The sequence below is a fragment of the Trichosurus vulpecula genome, chromosome 2 (genome assembly GCF_011100635.1).
Source record: "Trichosurus vulpecula isolate mTriVul1 chromosome 2, mTriVul1.pri, whole genome shotgun sequence".
Classification (NCBI taxonomy): domain Eukaryota; kingdom Metazoa; phylum Chordata; class Mammalia; order Diprotodontia; family Phalangeridae; genus Trichosurus; species Trichosurus vulpecula.
In genome coordinates this window covers 180,411,639-180,436,141 of record NC_050574.1, presented here as the reverse complement: position 1 = coordinate 180,436,141, position 24,503 = coordinate 180,411,639, and the positions used below count along the sequence as shown (strand labels likewise).

Below are 24,503 nucleotides of genomic sequence, written 5' to 3'. Positions count from 1 at the left end.
TCTGCTACATGTACATGCTTTAGCTGATAAAGCCTGCTTGATTTTACTTCTATACCAGGGATCATACATGGAGAGCATACATCTAGGGATAGTTGTGGTCAGGGCAACTCACAGCTCCAGCCTCATAGGCACTGATATCTTCTATCAATTTCATTGCATTTGCTATTGGTCTCATGGCTGCTGAGCCACTCTCTGGCATCTGCTGGTCTTTGACTCTTCAGTCTCTTCAAGGCCACCTGCTATTCTCTTCTACCATTGTTAGGGTATAGCTGATAGAGGTAAGGAATCTGCAGCCTCAAAGCCACATGTGGCCCCTTCCAGGTCCTCAAGTGTGGCCCTTTGACTGAATCCAAACTTCACAGAATAAATCCCCTTAATAAAAGGATTTGTTCTATAAAACCTGGACTTAGTCAAAAGGCTGCACCCAAGGACCTAGAAGGCCACATGTGGCCTTGAGGCTGCAGGTTCCTCATCCTGGTACAGCAGGTAGTGAGGGTTTAGCACTTACATGGGAGAGTGCTAAAGCTCTTTCATTCAGTGCATAGCTTAGGGCAATGAACTACTTTGTTCGGTCAGGTAACTCCCCTTCCACCCCCCCCCCCCCCACCTAGGTCCTAGGATATGACAAATATAGTTTTTTATATAAATTGTAGAGTACATTGCATATTAATCTATATTCATGTATGTAAATTTTAGATTGGCAAATATAATTCAGCAAAATCTCCAGAAGCCTCAGGGTAAGATTTATTCTTTTGGCTGCTTTTTTACTTATCCAGTTATTGAATTTGGATTTAGAAGATTCGTTTTCACTCTTGTCAAATCTTTGATTGGCATTCTGTCTCCAAACCCGTTTTTAAAGACTCCACCCAACAGTACCCCACAGGAGCTATGTGGGAATTGGGTCATCAACTTGCTTCCAGATCAGCATTCAGATAAACCTAGGAGCAAGAAAAAAGGGTTTGTTGAGTTATTTAGGGACTTGCCTTCACTCTGTATTCCTTCCTTTATTATACATATCTGCCAGGAAAAAAAATTCAGATGTGCTGAAGTGTTGGTTTCCCTACAAAGCTTTGAAAGAAATATGGAATAACCTATACAAGAAGATATAGAGGAAAATCAGCAGTACTTCAACTGTATATATATTGACTATTATAACTATATAAAAGAAGGAAGGAAGGAAAACACAGCCAAAAGTAGTTGAACCTCAGCAAGTCTGTAAGGAGATTCAAAACAAAATAATTTCTTTGTTTATTTAATTTGTTTCAATTCTGCCATGTTAAAAACCAAGGGTTTGGGGTAAGTAGGATTTTAACTCTCTGTATTGTCTGTTTATTTGATTGTTTTTGTTGATGGTTGCTATGTTAATTTTTTTCTTTCCTAAGTGTAGCAGGCATGTAATGGGCTAGAAATGCATGAAATTTTGGCTTCATTGCCCTCCCAGGCATCTGTCCTGGGCAGAATGCCTTACTCGAAATATCTCAAAACTTGAAAGAAACTGACCATTACTTTCCAGGATTTTTTGGTACTTAGTCTTTGGCCCCTCTTTGCTCCTTCTCTCATCTCCCAGACTTCTGCTAGAAGTCTACTCAATCTCTACTCTTAGTCCATTTAAAATTTAAAGACTGGGCATTCAACAACTGGGCATTCAGCAGCCCTTACTGGAAATTTCTCTCATTCTCTGATCTGAAAATTTGCTCCCAGCAAATCTCCTAGAAATAGTTGAGATCATAGATGTCTCATTCACAGCTGTTTTCAAACTAACACACACACTCTCTCTCTCTCTCTCTCTCTCTCTTTCTCTCTCCCCTTATTAGTTAGACCACTAAAAGTTCTTGGGTTAGGCCCATTAGTCCCCCAAATATACCTTGCCTCATTGAAATAGTTTCATTGTACTGTGCTGGGTTTTGATTTTTGGTTTTTGTTTTAGGTTCAATGTTCTTTGCTGTAATGTTGAGCATCTTAATAAGAGACTTATAAATTCTTTTATATTATATCATATCATATTTCTGGGTCCTGAGTGAACATTTTTATCATCCCAGAGGAGCCTCTTCATCCTTTTCCACTTTTAATAATGCTTATGATATGGTTCATTGTACTCGATTAAGGTGGATTTATTGTCCTAGCAACCTTTCTGCTCCATATAGACTAGTTTTTCCCAAGAAACCATGCTTGAAGCTTAATTGTCCATCCTAGACTAAAACTTGAATTGTTGACACAGCTGTCTGGTTATCTAAGCCATAAAAAGCCCAGCTGAGGTCAGACCTGATAGGTTTCTGTAATGGTAATTAAGGTGGGACTTTTTTTTTTTTTTTTTTTACTGTTTTCTCTTTTAGATTGCTAAAGTAATCAAGTGCCTTTGATTAAGTCTTACTAGGTGCTAAGCCCCAGGCCCACACCCTTTTGCTGATTAGGTATGAAGCCTTCAGGCCCTAAGAAGGGTATATAAACTCAGAGGTTAGCATTTTATTTGGGGCTCTCACTCCCAGTAAGTGTTGGTGTGCAGACTCTGGGTAGCCGCTGGACCTCTCCCCCGCACTTTGAAAAAACCCAGATGTTGGTGCTTCTCTGATAACTATGTATTGTGATTTGGTCTGTTTATATTGTCTGTGTTTGTAATTTCTGTTTGTATTTGCTTTGAAGTTCAGGGTGCTGGCTTTTCCCCCTGAACTAAGTGAATGATATATGTATGTTGGATTAAAGTAAGATTGTTAACCCCTTAAGGTTGCTTTCCTTAGAAAAACAGATCAAAGAACCTGTGCTGGCAGCTCTTGTTGCTGGTCTTGTTGGATCTTACATCCCTACAGCAGCTGCTAGCCACATTGTTGTTACAGCTTCCTACTGCCATGAAGAACAGTGAATCTAAAGTTGTGTCTTGATAGGCAGAACAAGAAGAGCTGTATCCAAATGAACCACTGTTGTAACTTTGCCGAATATCCTTCTTATGCTGTTGTTGAGTAAACTTCCATTTGCAAAATGTTATATGATCTACAAGTACCTCATTTCATTCTAAAACTAAGCCTGAACCACCTGACTGACCCAGAACATCTATTAACTGCAATTTCTTTGGAGCATTCAAATTGAAATTTATCATATCATACTGTTTTTAATTCCTGCCTACTAGGCACCTTTGGTGGTGTGGTGGATAGGGTGCTGGACCTGGAGTCATAAAGACATGACTTCAAATCTAACCTTAGACACTTAGTAGCTATATGACCCTGGGCAAGTTTCTTAACCTCTTTTTGCTTCAGCTTCCTCATCCGTAAAACAGGGATAATAATAGCACTTACCTTCTAGGATTGCAGTGACGATCAAATAAATGAGATAATATTTGTATAGCACTTAGCACAGTGCCTGTCATATAAATAGGTATTATATAAATGCTAGCTATCATTATTGTTATTATCCTTGTGCATTTCCCCTGGATATTACTTTTATAAGATTTATGATCACCCTTCTTTGGCTAAAAGCTTAGGTCTGCTTCTTTCCCTGGATCTGAAGTTGGAAAGGTTGGGTTAAATCTTAGCTCTGTTATTTGCTTATACAAGTCTCTTAACCTTTTTGGACCTCAGATTTCTCATCTCCAAAACGAAGGAGTTTATAGTAAGGGATGTAGGTTCATATCCTGTCATTTGGTGAATGTGAACTACATCTCTTGCTTGAGATCCAGTCTGATGATCTTGATCCTTGACTAACCATGCTTTTACAGTGCAGATGTGTGGGCTAATACTTACCTCTTCTGTAAAAGCCAATGTATGGTTTGGACTGCATGGCCACTGAGGTCCCATCTAACTCTCAAGTTCTGTGATTTTGTGAAAAGATAAATTATCCTTTCTACCTCTCTCCATGGGCTTCTCTAAAGTACTTGGTTACCTCCCACTGTACTTAAAGGTACTGTTAGCTTATCTACCATATCTACTATCTAAACTACTTGGTTACCTTCCATTGTTCTTATATATTATATTATAGTGTATACATCTTCTCTCCTCTATTAAAATGTAAGCTCCTTGAAGGCAGAGATTTACTTATTGTACTTATCTGTAAATGTCCCTGTCTTGTTTCAGTGTCTTGCTCATAATTTGAGGTTTCTTGAATTGAATGCCCAAAGCAATAAAAGTCTGTCATTGTACAAACCTAAAATGATAGCTTTTTTTTTTGTTGTGATCAAATTTAAATTATATCAAAACAGTTTCCTTGTAGTGGAGCCAAGATGGCTGCTGGAAAGCAGGTTCTTGCTTAAGCTCTCCCCCAGATCCCTCCAAACACCTGTAAAAAATGGCTCTGAACAAATTTTACAGCTGTGGAACCCACAAAATAGCAGAGAGAAGCATGTCTCCAGCCCAGGACGGCCTGAATGGTTTCTGGGAAAGGTCTATCTAGGAAAGCCTAGATATCATCTTTCAAGAAATTATCAAGGAGAACTGCCCTGATATTCTAGAGCCACAGGGCAAAGTAGAAATGGAAAGAATCCACTGATCACCTCCTGAAAAAGTTCCCAAAAAGAAAACTCCTAGGAGTATTGTCACCAAATTCCAGAGCTCCCAGATCAAGGAGAAAATACTGCAAGCAGCCAGAAAGAAACAATTTGAGTATTGTGGAAACACAATTAGGATAACACAAGATCTAGCAGCTTCTACATTAAGGGACTGAAGGGCTTGGAATATGATATTCCAGAGCTCAAAGGAGTTAGGATTAAAACCAAGAATCACCTACCCAGCAAAACTGAGTTTCATGCTCCAAGGTAAAATATGGACTTTCAATAAAATGGAGGACTTTCAAGCTTTCTCAGTATAAAAACCAGAGCTGAATAGAAAATTTGACTTTCAAACACAAGAATCAAGAGAAGCATGAAAAGGTAAACAAGAAAGAGAAATCATAAGGGACTTACTAAAGTTGAACTGTTTTGTTTACATTCCTACATGGAAAGATCATGTGTGTAATTCATGAGACCTTCCTCAGTATTAGGGTAGTTGAAGGGAATATACATATATATAGACAGAGGGCATAGGGTGAGTTGAATATGAAGGGATGATATCTAAAAAACAATTAAATTGAGGGATGAGAGACGAATATATTGAGAGAGGGAGAAAGGAAGAGATAGAATGGGGTAAATTATCTTTCATGAAAGTGGCAAGAAAAAGCAGTTCTATTGGGAGGGAAGAGGAGGCAGGTGAGGGGGAATGAGTGAATCTTGCTGTCCTCGGATCTGACTTGAGGAGGGAATAACATACACACTCAAGTGGGTATCCTGTGGGCATCTCCCACAGGAAAGTAAGGGGAAGGGCATAAAAAAGAGGGGATGATGGAAGGGAGGGCAGATAGGGGGAGGAGGTAATACAAAGCAAACACTTTTGAAAAGGGACAAGGACAAGGGAGAAAATTGAATAATGGGGGACAGGATAGGTTGGAGGGAAATATAGTTAGTCTTTCACAACATGAGTATTGTGGAAGGGTTTTACATAATGATACATGTGTAGCCTATGTTGAATTGCTTGCCTTCTTAGGGAGGATGGGTGGGAAGGGAAGAGGGGAGAGAATTTGGAACTCACAGTTTTAAAATCAGATGCTCAAAAGAAAAAATTATTTTTGCATGCAACTGAGAAATAAGATATATAGGGAATGGGGCATATAAATCTATCCTGCCCTACAGGAAAGAAGTAAGGGGAAAGGGGATGGTGGGGGGAGTGGGGTGACAGAAGGGAGGGCTGACTGGGGAACAGGGCAATCAGAATATGTGCCATCTTGGAGTTGGGGGGAGGGTAGAAATCGGGAGAAAATTTGTAACTCAAAATCTTGTGGAAATCAATGTTGAAAACTAAAATATTAAATAATAAAAAAATTAAAAATAAGAAAAAAAGTTTCCTTGAAGTCTCCCTGTACTTTCTTCCTACTAAAAGAAAATCTCAGACTTCAACTAATTCTTCTTGAATCTTCAGAGAGACCCATGACAAGCTTACCTAAGTAGAAGTAGAAAAGAGGAACACTTTTCACATAAGTAGGGAGATCTTTTAAAGTTATTTTAATGTGTTTCCTTTAATGGACCTCTATAATTTTGTTTTCCTTTGTCTTCTTGTTTGCTTAAACTTTTCCTAATCCTTTTGTGATAAAACTTACTCAACAGCCAAATCTCTAATACTTCCCAGCTAGATGTTTTTTCTTTCTATATATATTTCCATCCAGGCCGAAATTCTGCCCTTATGGCTTCCTATCTATTTTCAGGAATTCTCACCATAAGCTTTTTTATTTTTAACAAGGAGAAATTGAATTCCCCTAACAAAGTAATGGTTATTAAAAATTTTAGGTAAAGATCATTCTCCCACTCATTGGAGGGTGCCTACCACCAATGCTGGTCCTAAATTCTGGTTCAGATTCTTCATTATCTGAATTGCTCAATCTCCCAAGCAGGAAAATAGCTTTTATTCCTCATATTTTAGTTAGCATTTTGCATCTCTCTCATGCTCTTACCACATTCTAGTACATACTATTATTTGTAGATATATCTCCCACAAGATCATAAGCTACGTGAAGGCAGTCTGTTTCTCATTTAATTTTTGTTTCTTTCCTGTCACCTAAAATAAACTGTAGGTAGTATAATGGTTTCAGAAAAGTGGAGGTAAGAAGACAGTCCACTGAAATAACTTTTGCACAGTTAAAAAGCATACTAAAGCTGGAACTAGCCACATATTGGGCTTAAGGATATCAGAACCTTAAGTAACCCCATAGCAAACCAGACTTGAAAATTGTTCCTACAGCTGGAGTCCTAAGGGAAGGATCCAGTTGGTTCAGTTCAATTTAGCAATTCATTGAGAATCTAGTAGGCATGTAATAAATGTCGAATTGAATTGAGTTGATACTTCTCTCTGGATTCCACATTGGCATCAGTTTCCAACTATCCCTTGGTTTTTTGGTGCTCTTCTAGCTGGAGGAGCAATTTTCACATAAGGGTTGCTGTGGAATTGTTGAATGTTCAGACCCTTAGCCCAGTATCTGCTAGCTCAGCTAGCTCAGGCTTTCATATTCATCTCAGTTGTACCATGATTATGTCTGTAAATTGACTTCTCACCCTCAGTGTTATGCAATCATTGTATTATTCATAATAACTAATCCTCCCCTGCTGGGCTCCATATACAGTGGTTTGGGATTGTATATTACAGGTTCCAAGTTGTTCTGCTAATAGGTTCAAATGACATGGTCCAAACAGCATTGCTGCCACCATATTCAGGGAATGTGTGCACTCAGGGTCTTCTTCCCATATGTGTTTAAACTCCAGACATTTCTTACTCCAAGTATAACTACTTGTACTCCATTTTCTTTTTCCTTGCATGTTTAAGGCTTTAGCCTTGCCGGTTTCCTTGTCTAGGCTATTCAAACTAATCATGTGGAAAGCCTTAGTTTGCCTTTTAAACTATTTCTAAAAGCTTTTTCTTCTACTCTATTCATGATAACTCAGGAAAGGGAGGGCTAAAGTGGGGGGGGCAGGGAGAGAGAGAGAGACGGGGGGTGGGGTGGGGGGAGAGAGAGAGAGAGGAGAGAGATACCTTGTTACTAAAAATAAAAATTCTTCACCTTCTCTATCCCTGACTTTTTTCCCGCTCCAGCCACCATGGGATACTTTCCCACTTTAGTCTTTTATTTCTTCCTTCTTGTTAACTGTTTAATTGCTTTAATTTTGAGCTAGGTAGAATTTGATTTGTTGCAAAATAATTGTTTTTTTTAAAATTTTGTTACTATAAGTACCTTTAGAGAGTATCCAGAGAAATTTCTTAAAGGATCTATAACAAAATGGGACTTTTAAAAAATGATTTGAACAAAAATATATATACCGTTTTAAATAAAAGTTTAGGTTAATTTTAAATGTTGAAATATTAGATAGGAATCTTCACTTTGGAGAATTAGAAGATTCTATTTTATCACTGAGACCCTGGCATTGAAAAATTCATTGGCTAAAAAATAGATCTAACTTGTAGTGCTTTTTTCCCCATTATATCAGGTCTGTACTTTTTCCCTACTTTATTTAGCCTTGGGCAGATGAATGCTAATGTAGTAAAAAAAAAAAAATTAGATAAAAAAGCAGTCTTATCCTCTAAGTCATGCTCCATCAATAACTGAGCTCTTGGGTACATACCGCACTGTTGCTCAGTTACTATAATAATACAACAGTACATTTAAATGCCCTCAAGAATAGTTCTTGTGTAAAGTCATAAAGAAGCCCACTGCTGGATAATATTTACTGCTGATGGGGCATTGAGCTCTGTTTTGGAGTGCCAAGTTAAGTGGTTCCTTGGCCAGCTTTTCATGGCCTATCATGTAGACTCAGGTCCCTCCTTACATTTACTTTTTATACTCTGTCTCTACTTCAGAGAGCACAGCTATGGTGGGCTGGCCACGTTGTTCCAATACCAAATGTCCCCTTGCCTAAGACTATGGAGAACTCACACAGTGCAAGTGGTCAGAAGAAACCATACAAGGACACTCTCAAGGTCTGTCTTAAGAACTTTGGAATTGATTGTGTGACATGGAGGATACTGGCACAAGACCACCCAGCATGGTATTCCCTCATCAGAGAAAGGACTCTGCTTTATGAGCAAAGCAGAATTAAAATAGCTCAAAAGAAACACCAGATGCGCAAATTTAGAGAACCCACTCTAAATGTTCACATGGACTATTTGTGCCCAACGTGTAGTAGAGCATTTTGAACTCTTGTTGGTCTGATCAGCACAGTCAGATGCACTGTACCTTGACTCTAACATAGTGATGTCATTTTGGTCCTCCTCGAGAACGAAGGACAGCAACCCTCCTCTGCCTCCATAGAACATCTACCTATAGAACACAAGATATGGGAAGGAGAGAAATACTAGCATGCTTCATGAGCTCTTTGATTGCCTTCTCCAGAAGTATAATAGGAGGGCCACAAGCAATAATCACACCGCAGAAATAAGAGGGTGAAAGTCTAGATCACATAAGTTTGTCAGAGCTCTGTTATTCATTTCCCCCAGTTTTCCAAATTGTGACTATTTCTCAAGGATGGATTGATATAACCAGGATAAACCAGCAGTGAAGGTAGTGCAAAACTGGCTTAAATGTTATCTCCTTTTTTTTCCTATGTTCAGCATGGATAGATGACTTGATACCTATCTCTGGTGTGGAGCCATAGCTCAGATCCATTGTTCTATGTCCAGTAGGTAATAAGCCAAATGTACCTATTTTCCCAAGCCTTGCAAGGTAGAAAAGATAAGTGAGTCTTAGCATTAAAGAGCTATAATTCTTCTAACCAAAATAGCAACAAATATTGATATTTTTATTTCTTTGACATTTATGGCATGGCTTTGATTTATTAGAGTACATTTGGGCAGTTGTGTACTACTTTTAATGATCCCAAGCTGCTCCCTAGTGCAAAGATCTATCTTTCAAATACCAATATTCTCTCAGTGATACTTTATCGTTGCAAATTTGGAATATTGCATCTCTAAGGAAGTAGGCTGCAGCATATTTCCAATGATGACTTACATTTAACATGTTGCTTAAATGATATCATTGGAAAGATCTGTGATGGGGTGGGGAGGGTGGGGGAAGTGGACTGGTGACAGGCTTTTAGTGTGCTTGAAATATAAAAAGACCTCTAGGATGTTGGGTACATCTTCTGTGGGGGATACATGGTAAAATATGGACAGGACTCACAAAGATGAGAACACATTTATAAGTCATAATCTGTAAAAATGGAGGAGATAACCCACCTCAGTGAGTTCACAGTTCCATTGAATCATTATGTCATAGTTTAAGGGAAGTACTCTTCCCTTCTGGATAATCTGAGAAAATAGAAAGGAATGGAATGGGGGCTTTAAATCAATAATAATATACTGGGGAACGGCAGTATTGTATATAATACTTCTTCTACTCTATCAAAAGAAAGTCTTTTAGTTTTACTGTGAAGATGAAGGCAGTAGGACTCTTCTAACAAACATCAAAAAATTTGCCAAACTTGAAGAAGTCTGTCTAGTCCATCGGTGCTCATGCAACGTCACAGTAAAAAAGCAAGAACAGGATGCTATCAAAATCAGTTAGATTAAGTACCTACTATGTGCCAGGCACTATTGAAGTAATGAGCAGACAGGTATGGTAACTGAGCAACAAGCTATAGTATGAACACTGAGCATATATGCAGATACAAGTATTCTGTTTGACCAGCACTAAATTTTCTGAGCCTGAGCCTTATTTTCCTAACCTGAGAAATGATAATCTACCTGAACTACCTTCACCAAGGTTGCTACTAGATACTAATGGGGCCATGTGTGATTGGAAAATTAGGTAGGCTGGTCATATAGTGAAAATGAGAGATTTTATTAGATAGTCCAGGTAGTATATATTATTACACCCAGAAGGGGAAGGGAAAGGAAAGGAAATAAGCATTTACATAGTACCTACTATGTGCCAGGCACTGTACTAAGCACTTTTTACAAATATTATCACATTTGATCCTCATAATGGTACATATTATTGCCATCTTATAGTTTAAGAAACTAAGGTTAAGAGTCACACAGCTAGTAAGTATTTGAACTTTAGTCATTGCAGTGCTCTCTCTACTGTGTCACACTCAAATAAATATTTGTTAAACACCTAATATGTGCTGTAATAGTTTTAAACTGTATTAAGATTTTTGGGACACCCCAAATACAGCGTAAGTATAAGAGTGTGTGTGTGTGTGTGTGTGTGCGTGTGTGTGTGTGTGTGTGTGTGTGTGTTTGGGTGTATAGACATACATACACAGAGGTGTTAATTGCAAGGGACTTTAGAGGGATAGTGCCCCAAACTTCACTAGGTTCTCTAGAGGCTAAAGTCCAGCAATAGCTAGGAAGTTCTGCATAGAGAGAGCGCAGGATGTGTTTTTCTTTGCTGTGGAGTGATGAACTTTTGACCAAGGATAGATCAGTCAGTCAAAAACCATTTATTAAACACCTACTATATACCACCTCCTACCTTCCCTGGCATCTTTCACGTCTTGCCTAAACTCCCACTTTCTGCAAGAAAGCCACACATTAATCCCCCTAAATCTTTCCTATCCCTCTTAATTTTTGTGACTTCCCTCTGATACAATGCCAAATTTATTGTTTGTATGTCCCATTAGACTGTGAGCTCCTTAAGAGCAAGGACCAACTCTCTCCTTTGCTTTTCTTTGTATGCCCAGAGCTTAGCACAGTGCTGGCACAGCATAGGGATGTTTAATAACCACTAGCTGGCTAGTACTGTATTAGGTACTAATGATACAAAGAATGAAGTAATTTCTACTTGCAAAGAGCTTGCATTTTATTGGGAGAGACAAGTATTTATATAAATATATACACATATAAAGAGAATAAATACAAAGTAATTAAATACAAGATTGTTTGAGACAAGGGGTGTTAAGATTAGGAAAGTCTGGGGGGCGGAGCCAAGATGGCAGCTGGTAAGCAGGGAATAATGTGAGCTCCATACGGAGACCCTCCAAAAACTTATAAAAAATGGCTCTGAACCAATTATAGAACGGCTGAACCCACAAAACAGCAGAGGGAAGTAGGGCTCCAGCCCAGGACAGCCTGGATGGTCTCTGGGTGAGGTCTATCCCACACAGAGCTGGGAGATGGGAGCTGGGAACGGAGTGGAGCAGAGCCCAGCCTGAGCGGCGTGGACCATCCAGACCAGAAGCAGGGCGGAGGGGGCCCTAGCGCCCTGATTCAGTGAGCTGCAGCAGTTATGAGACTTCTCAACCCACAAACACCAAAGACTGCGGAGAAGGTTAGTGGGAAAAGCTGCGGGAGTGGAAGGAGTTCGCAGTTCCGGGGCAGCGGAGGTGGGGCAGCTACAGCTGTTGTTACTTCCGGCTCCAGGCCCACCTGGTGGGAGGAATTAAGTGGCAGATCAGAGCAGGGGTGCACAGCCTGCCGAAGATCTAAGCCCAGTTCGGGTTGGGGAAGGAGCAGTGCTGGTGTGGCAGAGCTGGCACCTCCCCCCCAAACGTGGAACATAGAACTCTGTAATCTACAAGCAGTCGTACCCCACTGAAAAACTCAAGGGTCAAGTTAGTTGGCTGGGAATATGGCCAGGCAGCGAAAACGCACCGAGATTCAGTCTCAGACTTTGCATTCTTTCTTTGCTGACAAAGAAGACCAAAACATACAGACAGAAGAAATTAATAAAGTCAAAGAGCCTACAACAGAAACCTCCAAGAAAAACAGGAACTGGTCCCAGGCCATGGAAGAGCTCAAAAAGGAGTTGGAAAAGCAAGTTAGAGAAGTAGAGGAAAAATTGGGAAGAGAAATGAGAAGGATGCGAGAAAACCATGAAAAACAAGTCAATGACTTGCTAAAGGAGACCCCAAAAAATACTGAAAAATACACTAAAGAAAACAACACCTTTAAAAAACAGACTAACTCAAATGGCAAAAGAGCTCCAAAAAGCCAATGAGGAGAAGAATGCCTTGAAAGGCAGAATTAGCCAAATGGAAAAGGAGGTCCAAAAGACCACTGAAGAAAATACTACTTTAAAAATTAGATTGGAGCAAGTGGAAGATAGTGACTTTATGAGAAATCAGGATATTATAAAAAAGAACCAAAGGAATGAAAAAATGGAAGACAATGTGAAATATCTCCTTGGAAAAACCACTGACCTGGAAAATAGATCCAGGAGAGATAATTTAAAAATTATTGGACTACCTGAAAGCCATGATCAAAAAAAGAGCCTAGATACCATCTTTCAAGAAATTATCAAGGAGAACTGCCCTGATATTCTAGAGCCACAGGGCAAAATAGAAATTGAAAGAATCCATCGATCGCCTCCTCAAATAGATCCCAAAAAGAAATCTCCTCGGAATATTGTCGCCAAATTCCAGAGCTCCCAGATCAAGGAGAAAATACTGCAAGCAGCCAGAAAGAAACAATATGAGTATTGTGGAAACCCAATCAGAATAACCCAAGATCTGGCAGCTTCTACATTAAGAGATCGAAGGGCTTGGAATACGATATTCCGGAGGTCAATGGAGCTAGGATTAAAACCTAGAATCACCTACCCAGCAAAACTGAGTATCATGTTCCAAGGCAAAATATGGACTTTCAATAAAATAGAGGACTTTGAAGCTTTCTCAGTGAAAAGACCAGAACTGAATAGAAAATTTGACTTTCAAACACAAGAATCAAGAGAAGCATGAAAAGGTAATCAAGAAACGGAAATTGCAAGGGACTTACTAAAGTTGAACTGTTTTGTTTACATTCCTACATGGAAAGATAATGTGTATGATTCATGAGACCTCAGTATTAGGGTAGCTGAAGGGAATATGCATGTATATATGTTTATGTATATATGTAGGTGAATATGTATGTATGTATCTATGTGTATATGTATGCATGTGTATGTAGGTATATATATGTGTGTGCTTTTATATGTGTATATACATATATATATATATACATATATGTAAAAGAGAGAGAACAGACACAGGGTGAGTTGAAGATGAAGGGAAGATATGTAAAAGAAATAAAATGAAATTAAGGGATGAGAGAGCAACATACTGAGAGAGGGAGATAGGGAGAGATAGAATGGGGTGGATTATCTCGCATAAAGGTGGCAAGAGGAAGCAGTTCTGTGGGAGGAGGGGAGAGGGAAGGTGAGGGGGGAATGAGTGAACCTTGCTCTCATCAGATTCGGCCTGAGGAGGGAATACCATACATACTCAGTTGGGTATCTTACCCCACAGGAAAGAAGAGGGAGGAAGATAAAAAAAAAATAAAAGGGGGGGGGATGATGGAGGGGAGGGCAGATGGGGGTGGAGGTAATCAAAACAAACACTTTGGAAAGGGGACAGGGTCAAGGGAGAAAATTCAATAAAGTGGGATGGGTTGGGAAGGAGCAAAATGTAGTTAGCCTTTCACAACATGAGTATTGTGAAAGGGTTATACATAATGATACATGCGTGGCCTAGGTTGAAGTGCTCGACTTCTTAGGGAGGGTGGGTGGGAAGGGAAGAGGGGAGAGAATTTGGAACTCAAAGTTTTAAAAACAGATGTTCAAAAACAAAAAAAAAGTTTTTGGCATGCAACTAAAAAATAAGATACACAGGCAATGGGGCGTATAAATTTATCTTGCCCTATAAGAAAGGAAGGGAAAAGGGGATGAGGGGGGAGGGAGGTGATAGAGGGGAGGGCTGACTGGGGAACAGGGCAACCAGAATATATGCCATCTTGGAGTGGGGGGGAGGGTAGAAATGGGGAGAAAATTTGTAATTCAAACTGTTGTGAAAATCAATGCTGAAAACCAAATATGTTAAATAAATAAATTATTTAATTATTTAAAAAAATAAATTAAAAAAATAAAAAAAGATTAGGAAAGTCTTCATGTAGAAGATGGTTCTTGAGCTAAATTTTGAAGAAGAGAGAAATTCATGAGGCAGAGGTAAGGGAGTGCATTCCAGGCATAGAAGATGATCAGTGCAAAGACATAAATGGGAGTCAGAGTGTCCTGTGTGTGGAGCAGAGGTCAGTTTGGCTGAATTTCCTTTAATTAGAAAGAATGTACAGCAAGAGTGTGCTATGATCAGCTATGATACACTTAGCTCTTCTCAGCAGTACAGTGATCCAAGACAATTCCAAAAGATTCATGATAGAAGATGCTATCCACATCTAGAGAAAAAACTATGGAGTCTGAATGCAGATTGAAGCATACTATTTTCACTTTGTTTTTGTTTTTTCTTTCTTGTGATTTTTCCCACTAATGTGGAAGTATGTTTAATATGATTATGCATGTATAGTATGTATAAACAGATTCTTTGCTGGGGAGGGAAGGGAGGAAAAATTGGAATTCAAAATCTTACAAAAATGAGTGTTGAAAACTATCTTTATGTTTAATTGGAAAAAAAGTAAAATATTATTAAATGTTAAAAACAATTAAAAAGATCATTTCTTAGGGGGAATTAAAGGAGCTTGAAGATATCTTGTGTGGAAATCCATGACCTCAAGATGGGAAGCATGTGGTAGAATAGTTGGCTAAGGACAAGAAATAAACTAGAGAAATTTCAGTTTCATGTCCATCTGCTTCAAAGCAGCTACTGAGGCTCAAGAATTCCTCCCTGCTGTGCCATATCTCCTCTCCAACTGAGGTTTCCTTAGATGATAGCCATTTTTTGCAAGGCCCATCCCCCATGCCTGGAACATGTTTATGCTTCTCCCTTATCTCCGCCTGTTAAAAGTCTTCTCTTTCTTCCAGGCCCAGCTCAGGGGCCACCTCTTCCAGGAAGCCTTTCCTGAACCTCTCAATTATGTATGTACCCCAGTCTGATTTTTATCATAGTTATTTGTCTATATGTTTTGATGCCCTATTAGGTCATAAACTCCATGAGGTCCACGTTTATTACTTTTCCTCTTTGCACGTAGTAGACGTAAGATAAATAGCACTTGAATTGGATTTGTGTGACCCTTTATAGTTTACAAAGAAATTTCTTTTACATTGTTTCATTTGATCATCACCTCAGCCTTGTGAGATAGATATTGCATGTAGCCTAACCAGTTTAAAAATGAAAAAACTGAGACTTAGTTTGATCAGTGGTCACTTAACCAAGTAAGTAGGGTATTTGGAATTCCATTCCTTAACTTTTAGTTTAGTGTTCTTTCTACTTTGCTACTTGTAACAGTAAGGCAATAAACACAACATCAATGATAATTGTGAATATGCCTATGTATTTCTGTATCGCAAAGTATAAGAAACTCTCCGTAAAGAAGGTAAAAGAAATATAACATTTATTCAGACACAGAAAACCATATCCCACAACCAAATGTTCAGTTCCCATAGCCAGTCAGCCCACTTTATCATAACAGCAAGGAACTTAAAACACCGTATCACAGCCTGGAGCCTTGCTATCCCAAAACCTCTCCGACCCCCTGCTGGGGTCTTCCCCATAACAAACTCAAGCCAAGTCAGCCTGTTCAGTTCTAACCATCGCAAGGGCAGCCATTGGCAGCCATAACTGCTCTCTCAGCATTTCCTGTGACATAACTTCCTTTTCCTGTCAGGAACCTCCTCCCACCACATGTATCTTAGGCTTCCTGTGGTAAGCAGGTCACATGGCCTATTAATGGGTGGGAAAGATTTTCAAATCTAAATTGCTACTACACTACTACCACTAAGATCTTGTCTTTTTCAGTGTATGAGACAGGCTGTTTGTGAGGAGTAATTAAATAAGTATGGCATTGTACAGTCATTAAATTGATTATGAGTACTAGAGAACTAGGTGGCACAGTGGCTATAGCACTGGGCTCAGAATCAGGAAGACTCATCTTCATGGGTTCAAATCTGGCCTCAGACACCTACCAGCTGTATAACCCTGGGCAAGTCACTTAATACTGTTTGCTTCAGTTTCCTCAATTGTAAAATGAGCTGGAGAAGGAAATGACAACCCACTCCAGTAACTTTGCCAAGAAACCCCAAATGGAATCACAGAGAGTCTAGCATGACTGAAATGACTCAGCAACAACAACAAAATAAGAAAAAGGGATGCAGAAAAATATTCATTATTTGTGTGCACTAGTCACCATTTAGACCTAATTATCAGTACAATAATGGTTATGAATAAATTCCCTTGTGAGTTTCATTTGATTACCAAAATAAATCTTATATATGTGTGTTCAAGCTTCATAAATTTTGACTTATTGTTTGCCTGCTAATGCTTGCATGTCAACTTAAAATTTAAAAAAATTATAGAGAATATTGCTTGCCACCGTTTCACTGCTATAATAAGCCCTAAATATATCTTTAAAAACTTGCTTTTCTTTGCGCTATTTATATTCTTCTCACCTCCTCCCTTCAAGTTCCTAGTCTTTTATGGTCTTTACTTAGCTGCTGTCTGTACAGAGAGGAAAGGTTATTTCCAAAATGCCTTTTCAGTTAATTCTGAGCACTAACTGCTCTTAATCTCCCTCCAGTCAAGCTGACCTTGACCAGTTCTTCAGAATTCTGTATATACAGCTTCCAGACACTCTCTGTACACATACTTCAATAACTGACATAACATGGTTATTGTTGTTCAGTCATGTCTGACTCTTGGTGACCTCATAGCATGCCAGGCCATTCTGTCCTCCACTGTCTCCCAAAGTCTGTCTAGGTTCCTGTTTGTTGCTTCTATGACACTGTCTTTCTATCTCATCCTCCGCCTTCCCTTTCTCAACATCAGGGTCTTTTCCAGTGAGTCCTGTTTTTCTCATTGTGTGGCCAAAGTATTTAAACTTCAGCTTCAATATTTGTCCTTCCAATGAGTAGTCAGAATTAATTTCTTTAAGTATTGACTGATTTGATCTCCATGTTGTCCAAGGGACTATCAAAAGTTCTCCATGATTTGAAAGCATTGATTCTTTGATGCTCAGCTTTCCTTATAGTTCAACTCTCACAGTTATACATTACTACTAGAAAAACCATAGCTTTGATTGTATGGACCTTTGTCAGCAAGGAGATGTCTCTGCTTTTTAGTAAGCTGTCCAGATTTGCTGTGGCTTTCCTTCTGAGGCACAAATGTCTTTTAATTTCATGGCTGCCATCACCATCTACAGTGATCTTTTTGAACCCCAAAATATAAAATCTGACACTGCTTCCATTCCTTTCCTTTCTATTTGTCAGGAAGTGATGGGACCAGTAGCCAAGATCTTAGGTTTGTTTTTTTTTTTTTGATGTTATGCTTCAAACCAGGTTTTATACTCTCTTCTTTTACCTCTGCCAAGAGGCTTCTTCACTTTCTTCCATCAGAGTTATGTTGTCTGCATATCTGAGATTGTTGATATTTCTCCTGGACCAGGCTTTAATTCTGAATACATTTAAAACAAAACTGAATGCAATCCTAATATTTAAGTAAGATTACATAAGCTTTTGAAAATATGTGTGTGTGGCCTTTCCCAATGAGAATGACAAAGATTACTTCAGTATAATTTTGAATTTAAGATTCCTAAATGAAGAGGATATTGTAGTAATCTAATCAGAAAAGTCGTAGCATAATGTTCAAATGCTTCAACACAGTTATGATAATAATAATAACAACAATGCTAATAGGAGTAGTAAGTTTACTTGTTTGACTAATGTTGCAAAGGGGGATGAAAAATAGGAAGTTTTTTTCTGATCAGCCCTCTGCTATGTAAAGACTAGATTATTTTATGATACTTCAACAAGATTGCAATTGCTTCTCATTTGTTTTTATTTTGTAATTCCACAAGTTGAATGTTTTACATTGCCGAGTTATAAATTAAACCATTTTTGCTCTTGGGTTTAAATGTTTTTGATTGTGATATAAGGATAAAAAGAAATTGAGTCAAGGTAATCATGGGTCATCAATCATCTTTGGAAGTTTAATTCCAAAAAGCCTTGCCAATTGTTTTATGAAATCAAAATCTACCTTAATCATCAGTTGCCTCTCCTAAACTAGATGTTATATGAATAAATTCAAGCACAAATATAGATATAGCTATATAGATAATATATATATACAAATATATTTATATTATATATAAAGTATTATACTACAAGAAAGGAAGGGAAAAGGGAATGGGAGGGGAGTGGGGTGACAGAAGGGAGGGCTGACTGGGGAACAGGGCAACCAGAATATATGCCATCTTGGAGTGGGGGGGAGGGTAGAAATGGGGAGAAAATTTATAATTCAAGCTCTTGTGAAAATCAATGCTGAAAACTAAATATATTAAATAAAAAAATTTAAAAATATATAAAGTATTATATATAATATAAATATAATGTTTATTCCCCTCTGTTAAAATTCCTAACAAGAGTCAAGAGTAATTCACATAAAAGAGTTTTATTGATATTTACAGTGACCTGGATTAAACATTTTAATTCATTCAGAGAAAACTTCCCAAGCCTCCAAGTATGTTGGATGTTTTGCAATTTTTACCTAACCTCACTGAAACTTTATTTGTATTTATTTTTATTTACCAGGAAAGGCAGCTGTCTACCTTGTGATTTTCCATCTGTCGTTTGTCTTGTTTATGTGGTCCTATTGGAAAACAATTTTTACACCTCCCATTTGCCCCTCCAAAGAGGTAAGTTTAATGTTGATAAAAACTATAAACTTTTCACAGACTAAGGAATTATTTTCCTTTCCATGGCATTTATATAAAGCGTAGTACAATGCACCTGGTTTGTCTTTGAATTCATTAAGTTGCTTGATTAACTAAAACTGTAAATATAAGTTATGGGCCTACTCTGAGACAGTCATGTGATATGGTTAAAGAAACTAATGTGTATAGTTTGTGTCTTTTAGCCTCTCTTATAGGAGCATAATATTGTTTAAAAGTTGATTTAGGTATGGACAATATAGTTCGAATATTTTCCTAAATTTCAAATAAGTTTTAGGGTAACTTTTTAAGAGAGACAGGAATGAACATGAGAAGTAGTTCTTTGCTCTCTAAGGAATGAAGTTAAGTTTCACTTAGAAGTCCTATAAAGTGAGTGTTGTGGGTATTATTATCCCTATTTCATAGCTAAGGACACTGGGAGATTACTTGTCTGTGATTATGCAAACTAATAAGTGTCAGAGGTAGGATAGGAAGGTCTCTGACTAATCTCTGTGAGCCTCATTTTCCTCATCTATTTTACAAGGAAGGAAAGGGAGGTAGGGAAAGGACTAAGCATTCATATAACTCTTACTTTGTACTAGGCTGTATGCTCAGCACCTTACAAATATGATCTCCTTTGGGGGTATCCTCATGGCAACCCTGAAAGGTAAGTGCTATTATTACCCCCATTTTGCAGAGGAGGAAACTGAGGCAAACAGGGTTAAGTGACTTAAGTCAGCCCAGGGTCACACAAATCTGTCTGAGGCCAGATTTAAATGTCCATTTTCTTAACTCTAGACCCAGTGCACCATCCATTGCTACTTAGGATGGTAGACTAGATGACTTCTAATGTCCCTTCCAACCTTTAATCTGTAGTTATATTAACAACAGGATCATTATGAATTAGGCTTGAACTATGAAAAACAGAAAAATATTCAGTTAAGGAACCATGGAATCATAGATTACAGTCAGAAAAGATCCTAAAAGCTGTATCTAGTAGCCCAACTCCCCTCATTTGACAGATGAGAAAACTGAGAGAGGGTTCAGATAGGTTAAGTAATTTGGCCAAGGTCATACACATATTCAGTTGGATTGTACCAAAATATACAATGATATAATATTTATCCAATTAAAATAAAATAATTTAAATATGATTATTTATATAATCAGAAGAAGATACACAAGAAGTAAAATTTAATGTGTTGGTTATTATAATGAATGAACTTGAAGGTGAGCTTAAAAAGATACCCCTGAAGCAAATCTCTTGTCTCTATTAGCAGAGACTTTAGGTTAAACTAAAGAATATTCAGGGTAGAAGAAATGACTCTAAGTCAGTTCAAGTATATTAATTTTAGGAATAGTAGAATGTAAACTAAGTTAGGAAATGTTATTCTCCAGTGCCCAAAGATTTTTTAAAAATTGAGCCCACAAATATATAGTGGAGAAAATGAATGATAGAAGATAGACTGAATTTCTATTTCATAAAATTAAATTTTGAATAAACTACAGGCTGTAATATAAAGAGTCAAATGAAAAAACAAAATCTAGTAATATGGTATGTATGAAGAATGTGCTTAAAATAAGAAAGACAACATGGGCTAAAAATTTGAACTATATTGCGATAATACAAGAAAGACTGGATTATCAATCCTAATATTAGGTAACAATTTAAATGGAAAAACTGAGAAAAATACAAAAGGCATGATATAACAATGAAAGCATAGTAAATAATGAAATATAGCGTTGAAGTTATGCTCCAGATCACATAGATACTTCTTTTGATGCTTAATCTCTGAGTTTATCAGAATAGGTCTCCACCTATGTAGATTATAACCCCTCCACATCTTATCATCCCTGGATCTTTCCTAAAATCTAACAAAGAATCCACTAGCTGGAGACCTTTCCTGGAGCTGTTTGTAGATCCCCAGTGCATTCATGTGGAGTGTTCAGTCATGTTTGTCTTTCACATATGAGTGAACCTGCTCCTTTTCCTTGAACATTGTATTTTATTGCTATTTCTCATACACAAGTCAATATTGATAATATGTTGCAACCTATGTTACACCCACTATATGTTTGTCTTGGTCCAAGGGAAAGAACTTTATGCTACTTCTTATATTTACAGAGAAAAGATTTCAAAGTATTCAAAGAAAGGATGGAGTTCTCATGGCTAGGAATTCTACAGGGTAAATTGGCTAGAGATAGATGGGAATCTCTCAGGAATGATGGTCTGACAACACAAAAAAGAAATTATGTTATTGAGAGAGAAAAAGAGGAGTTGTCTAGGTGGAATCATGCATGCATTGGGCTCTCATTGACCAGTTTAAATTTTTTATAAAGCACTTATAAAAGGTGGAAACAAAAGCAAGTAAGAGAATGAATAAAAATGTATGGCATAGTCCTGTAAAAAAACAGCATTGAGAACTTTAAAGCTCAGAACAAACTGAGTGGTGATGAATGCTAAGGACAAAAATAAGGTCTTTATAAAGCCGTATTGGGGGGGAAATAGGAAGATAATAGAGTCATCAATTTAGAGCACGAAAAGATCTTAATCCTTCCCCCTTATTTTACAAGTGAGGAAACTAAAGCACAGAAAAATGAAGCGATTTGCCCAAAGTTTATAGTTCATTGCCAATAAGGGCAAATTCAGACCCTCTGGCTCTGCCTGGGGTAGAAGGGACAGTGGTAATGGATGATGGAGATCTCTTTCTTTTTTTTTTTCTTCTCCTGCCAAGGAGAATGATTTTTAAAAGGAAACAACAAAAATTGATAATAGGGAGTTGAAACCCGGGATAAGTAAGAGGACATCTAGCTGCCCTGGGTGAATTCAAATCACTTGTCTTAGAGGAACTACATCTCAGACTGTTGAAAGTAGTAGCAGATCTAATGCCCAGCCATTCATTGTCAGTAATCTTTGAAAGATGGTGGAGATTATGTTTCAAGAAGGCATAAGAGTAAATATACCAATTTATAAAAAAGAGAACAAGAAAAAATAAATGTACTAACTTATGAAAAAGGAAAGAGGAGATTGGGTAAACTGTAGGCCAGTTAGCTTGATTTCAATTACTAGCAAAATTCTAGAAAATATTATTAAAGATATGGTTTGTAAACATCTAGCAGAGATAATAGCAATTATCAAGAGCCAGCTTGGCTTCGTTAAAAATATTCAAATGCCGGACTAACTTCATTTCCTTTTTTAGTAGGGTTAATAGACTGGTAGATTAGAAATGCTACAGATACACTTTACTTAGACTTTCTCATGTCCTCTTTGTAGACAAATTGGAGAAATATGGTTGCCAGGTAGATGGATTTAGAACTGTGTGAATCACTGGCCCCCAAGAACAGTCATTACTACTTTGGCAGGAGATCTCTAATAGAGTACTCCAAGGATCTTCCCTTGGACCTATACTGTTGTAACAGTGACTTAGATGAGGGCATAGGTAGCATGCTTATATGATAACAAAACTGGGAGAAACTGTTAAATATAAGAAGTTGTAATAGGCTAGCTAGAATGGTAGGCTGATTCTATTAAAATTAAGTTTAATAAAGATATGTCGGGGCAGCTAGGTGGTGCAGTGAGTAGAGCACTGACCCTGGAGTCAGGAGGACCTGAGTTCAAATGTGGCCTCAGACACTTGACACATGTACTAGCTGTGTGACCTTGGGCAAGTCACTTAACCCCAATTGCCTGCCAAAAAAAAATCCAAAAAAAAAAAAAGATATGTCCTACACTTGGACCCAACAACTGAATTTCATGAGTACAAGTGGTAAGGGAAAAAGGAGTATGACTAGACTGTGAAAAAGATCTGAGGTTTATAGTGGACTGGTAGCTCAGTGTGAGTCAACAGGGTAACATAGTAGTCCCAAAAGCCAGCAGGGTGTTAGTCTGCCATAAATGGGCCATAGTTTAAAAACGTAGGAGTATCCTGTCCTGGACAAACTACACCTGGACTGTTGTGTTGAATTCTAAGTCTTACATTTTAAGGAGGCTGTTGACAGGGCTTTTCAGGAGGGTATCCAGGATGGTGAAGGGACTGGAGAGCATGTCATATAAGCATTGATTGAAGGTTTTAGAAATGTTTATCCTGGAGAAAAGAATACTTAGAGGGGACAATATATGTGTGTTTAAGCATTTGAAGGTTTGCCATATAGAAGAAGGTTTATACTTTTTGCACTTCACTCCAGAGGGCAGAATTAGGAACAAGGATGAAAGATGAGTGATACTACTGCTAGATATATACCATAAAGAAATCAGAAACAGAAGGAATGGTCCAATTTTGGAAAAAATATTTATAGTATCTCTTTTTATAGTTCTAAAAAATTACAGAGTGGATACTCATCGGTTGGTGAATAGTTAAATAAATAATGGCATATGAATAAATGGAATGGAATATTTCTCTGTAAAAAGACATGAATATGAAGAATTTAGGGAAATTTGGGAAGGCATGAACAGATCAACGTAAGCAGAAGCAAGAAAAACAAATTTCAGGACCTCAATAATGTAAAGAAAAGACACTAAAAGATTTCAAAACTAAAGTCAGTGTAGTAACCAAAACATAAAACTGATAATGGAAAATATTTCCCTCATTTCAAAGAGAAGCGATGGATTCCAGGTGCTATGTGAGGCATATACTGCCAGATATAGTTATTATGTTGGTTTGTTTTACTCTACTTTTTTGGTTATAGATTTTTTTTGTTTGGGGGGAGAGTAGGAGGGAGACTATTCAGAGGTAGTACATTAAGTTACAATTTTTGGATAGAAATTGGAGAAAGGCATTTTAGATATAAGGGAAATTGTCCTAACAGTTAATAGTTATCCAGAAGCAAAATAGTCTGCTTTGGAATAAACCTCTTACTATTGTTGTGTTCCTTATTACTACAGGTCTTAAAAGAGAGATTGAATGATCTTTTGTGGGGGATGGGGTGTGGGGTAGGTTTATCCAATTTTTACAAACATCATATAAAATGGGCATCATAGTAGAACAGTAAGAAAGACTTGTACATGAAACTGAAAATTTTTGTAATGTACGGTTGACTTTTTAAGTATGTAATGAATTTAGCATCTAACTTTTAAAGCTGTCCATCTTGTCCTTGATTCCTTATAGACTTCCCTCTGATATCTCTGTGCAATTTTTTTTAATGCTTCAATTATCCTTTTTTGGTCAACGCTATTCTTTTTTTTTTTGTATTTTTTATTAAGTTTTCTTTTTTTATTTAATATTTTTAGTTTTCAGCATTGATTTCCATAAGATTTTGAATTACAAATTTCCTCCCCATTTCTACCCTCCCCCCTCCAAGATGGCATATATTCTGATTGCCCCATTCTCCAGTCAGCCCTCTCTTCTGTCACCCCACTCCCCCACCATCCCCTTTTCCCTTATTATCATAGGGCAAGATAGATTTCTGTGCCCCATTGCCTGTATATCTTATTTCCCAGTT

At 37.7% G+C, this 24,503-nt stretch overlaps 1 protein-coding gene across 2 annotated transcripts in view; it reads left to right on the top strand.

Annotated features, from left to right (window-relative positions):
* The window catches only part of ZDHHC20 (zinc finger DHHC-type palmitoyltransferase 20), a 111,037-nt gene that overhangs the window by 33,567 nt on the left and 52,967 nt on the right, over positions 1 to 24,503 (top strand). For both annotated transcript variants that reach the window (XM_036747531.1, XM_036747530.1), the window contains exon 3: positions 18,946 to 19,049. In XM_036747531.1, the coding sequence (XP_036603426.1) occupies positions 18,946 to 19,049 (104 nt within the window). The remainder of the gene's footprint in view (positions 1 to 18,945; positions 19,050 to 24,503) is intronic.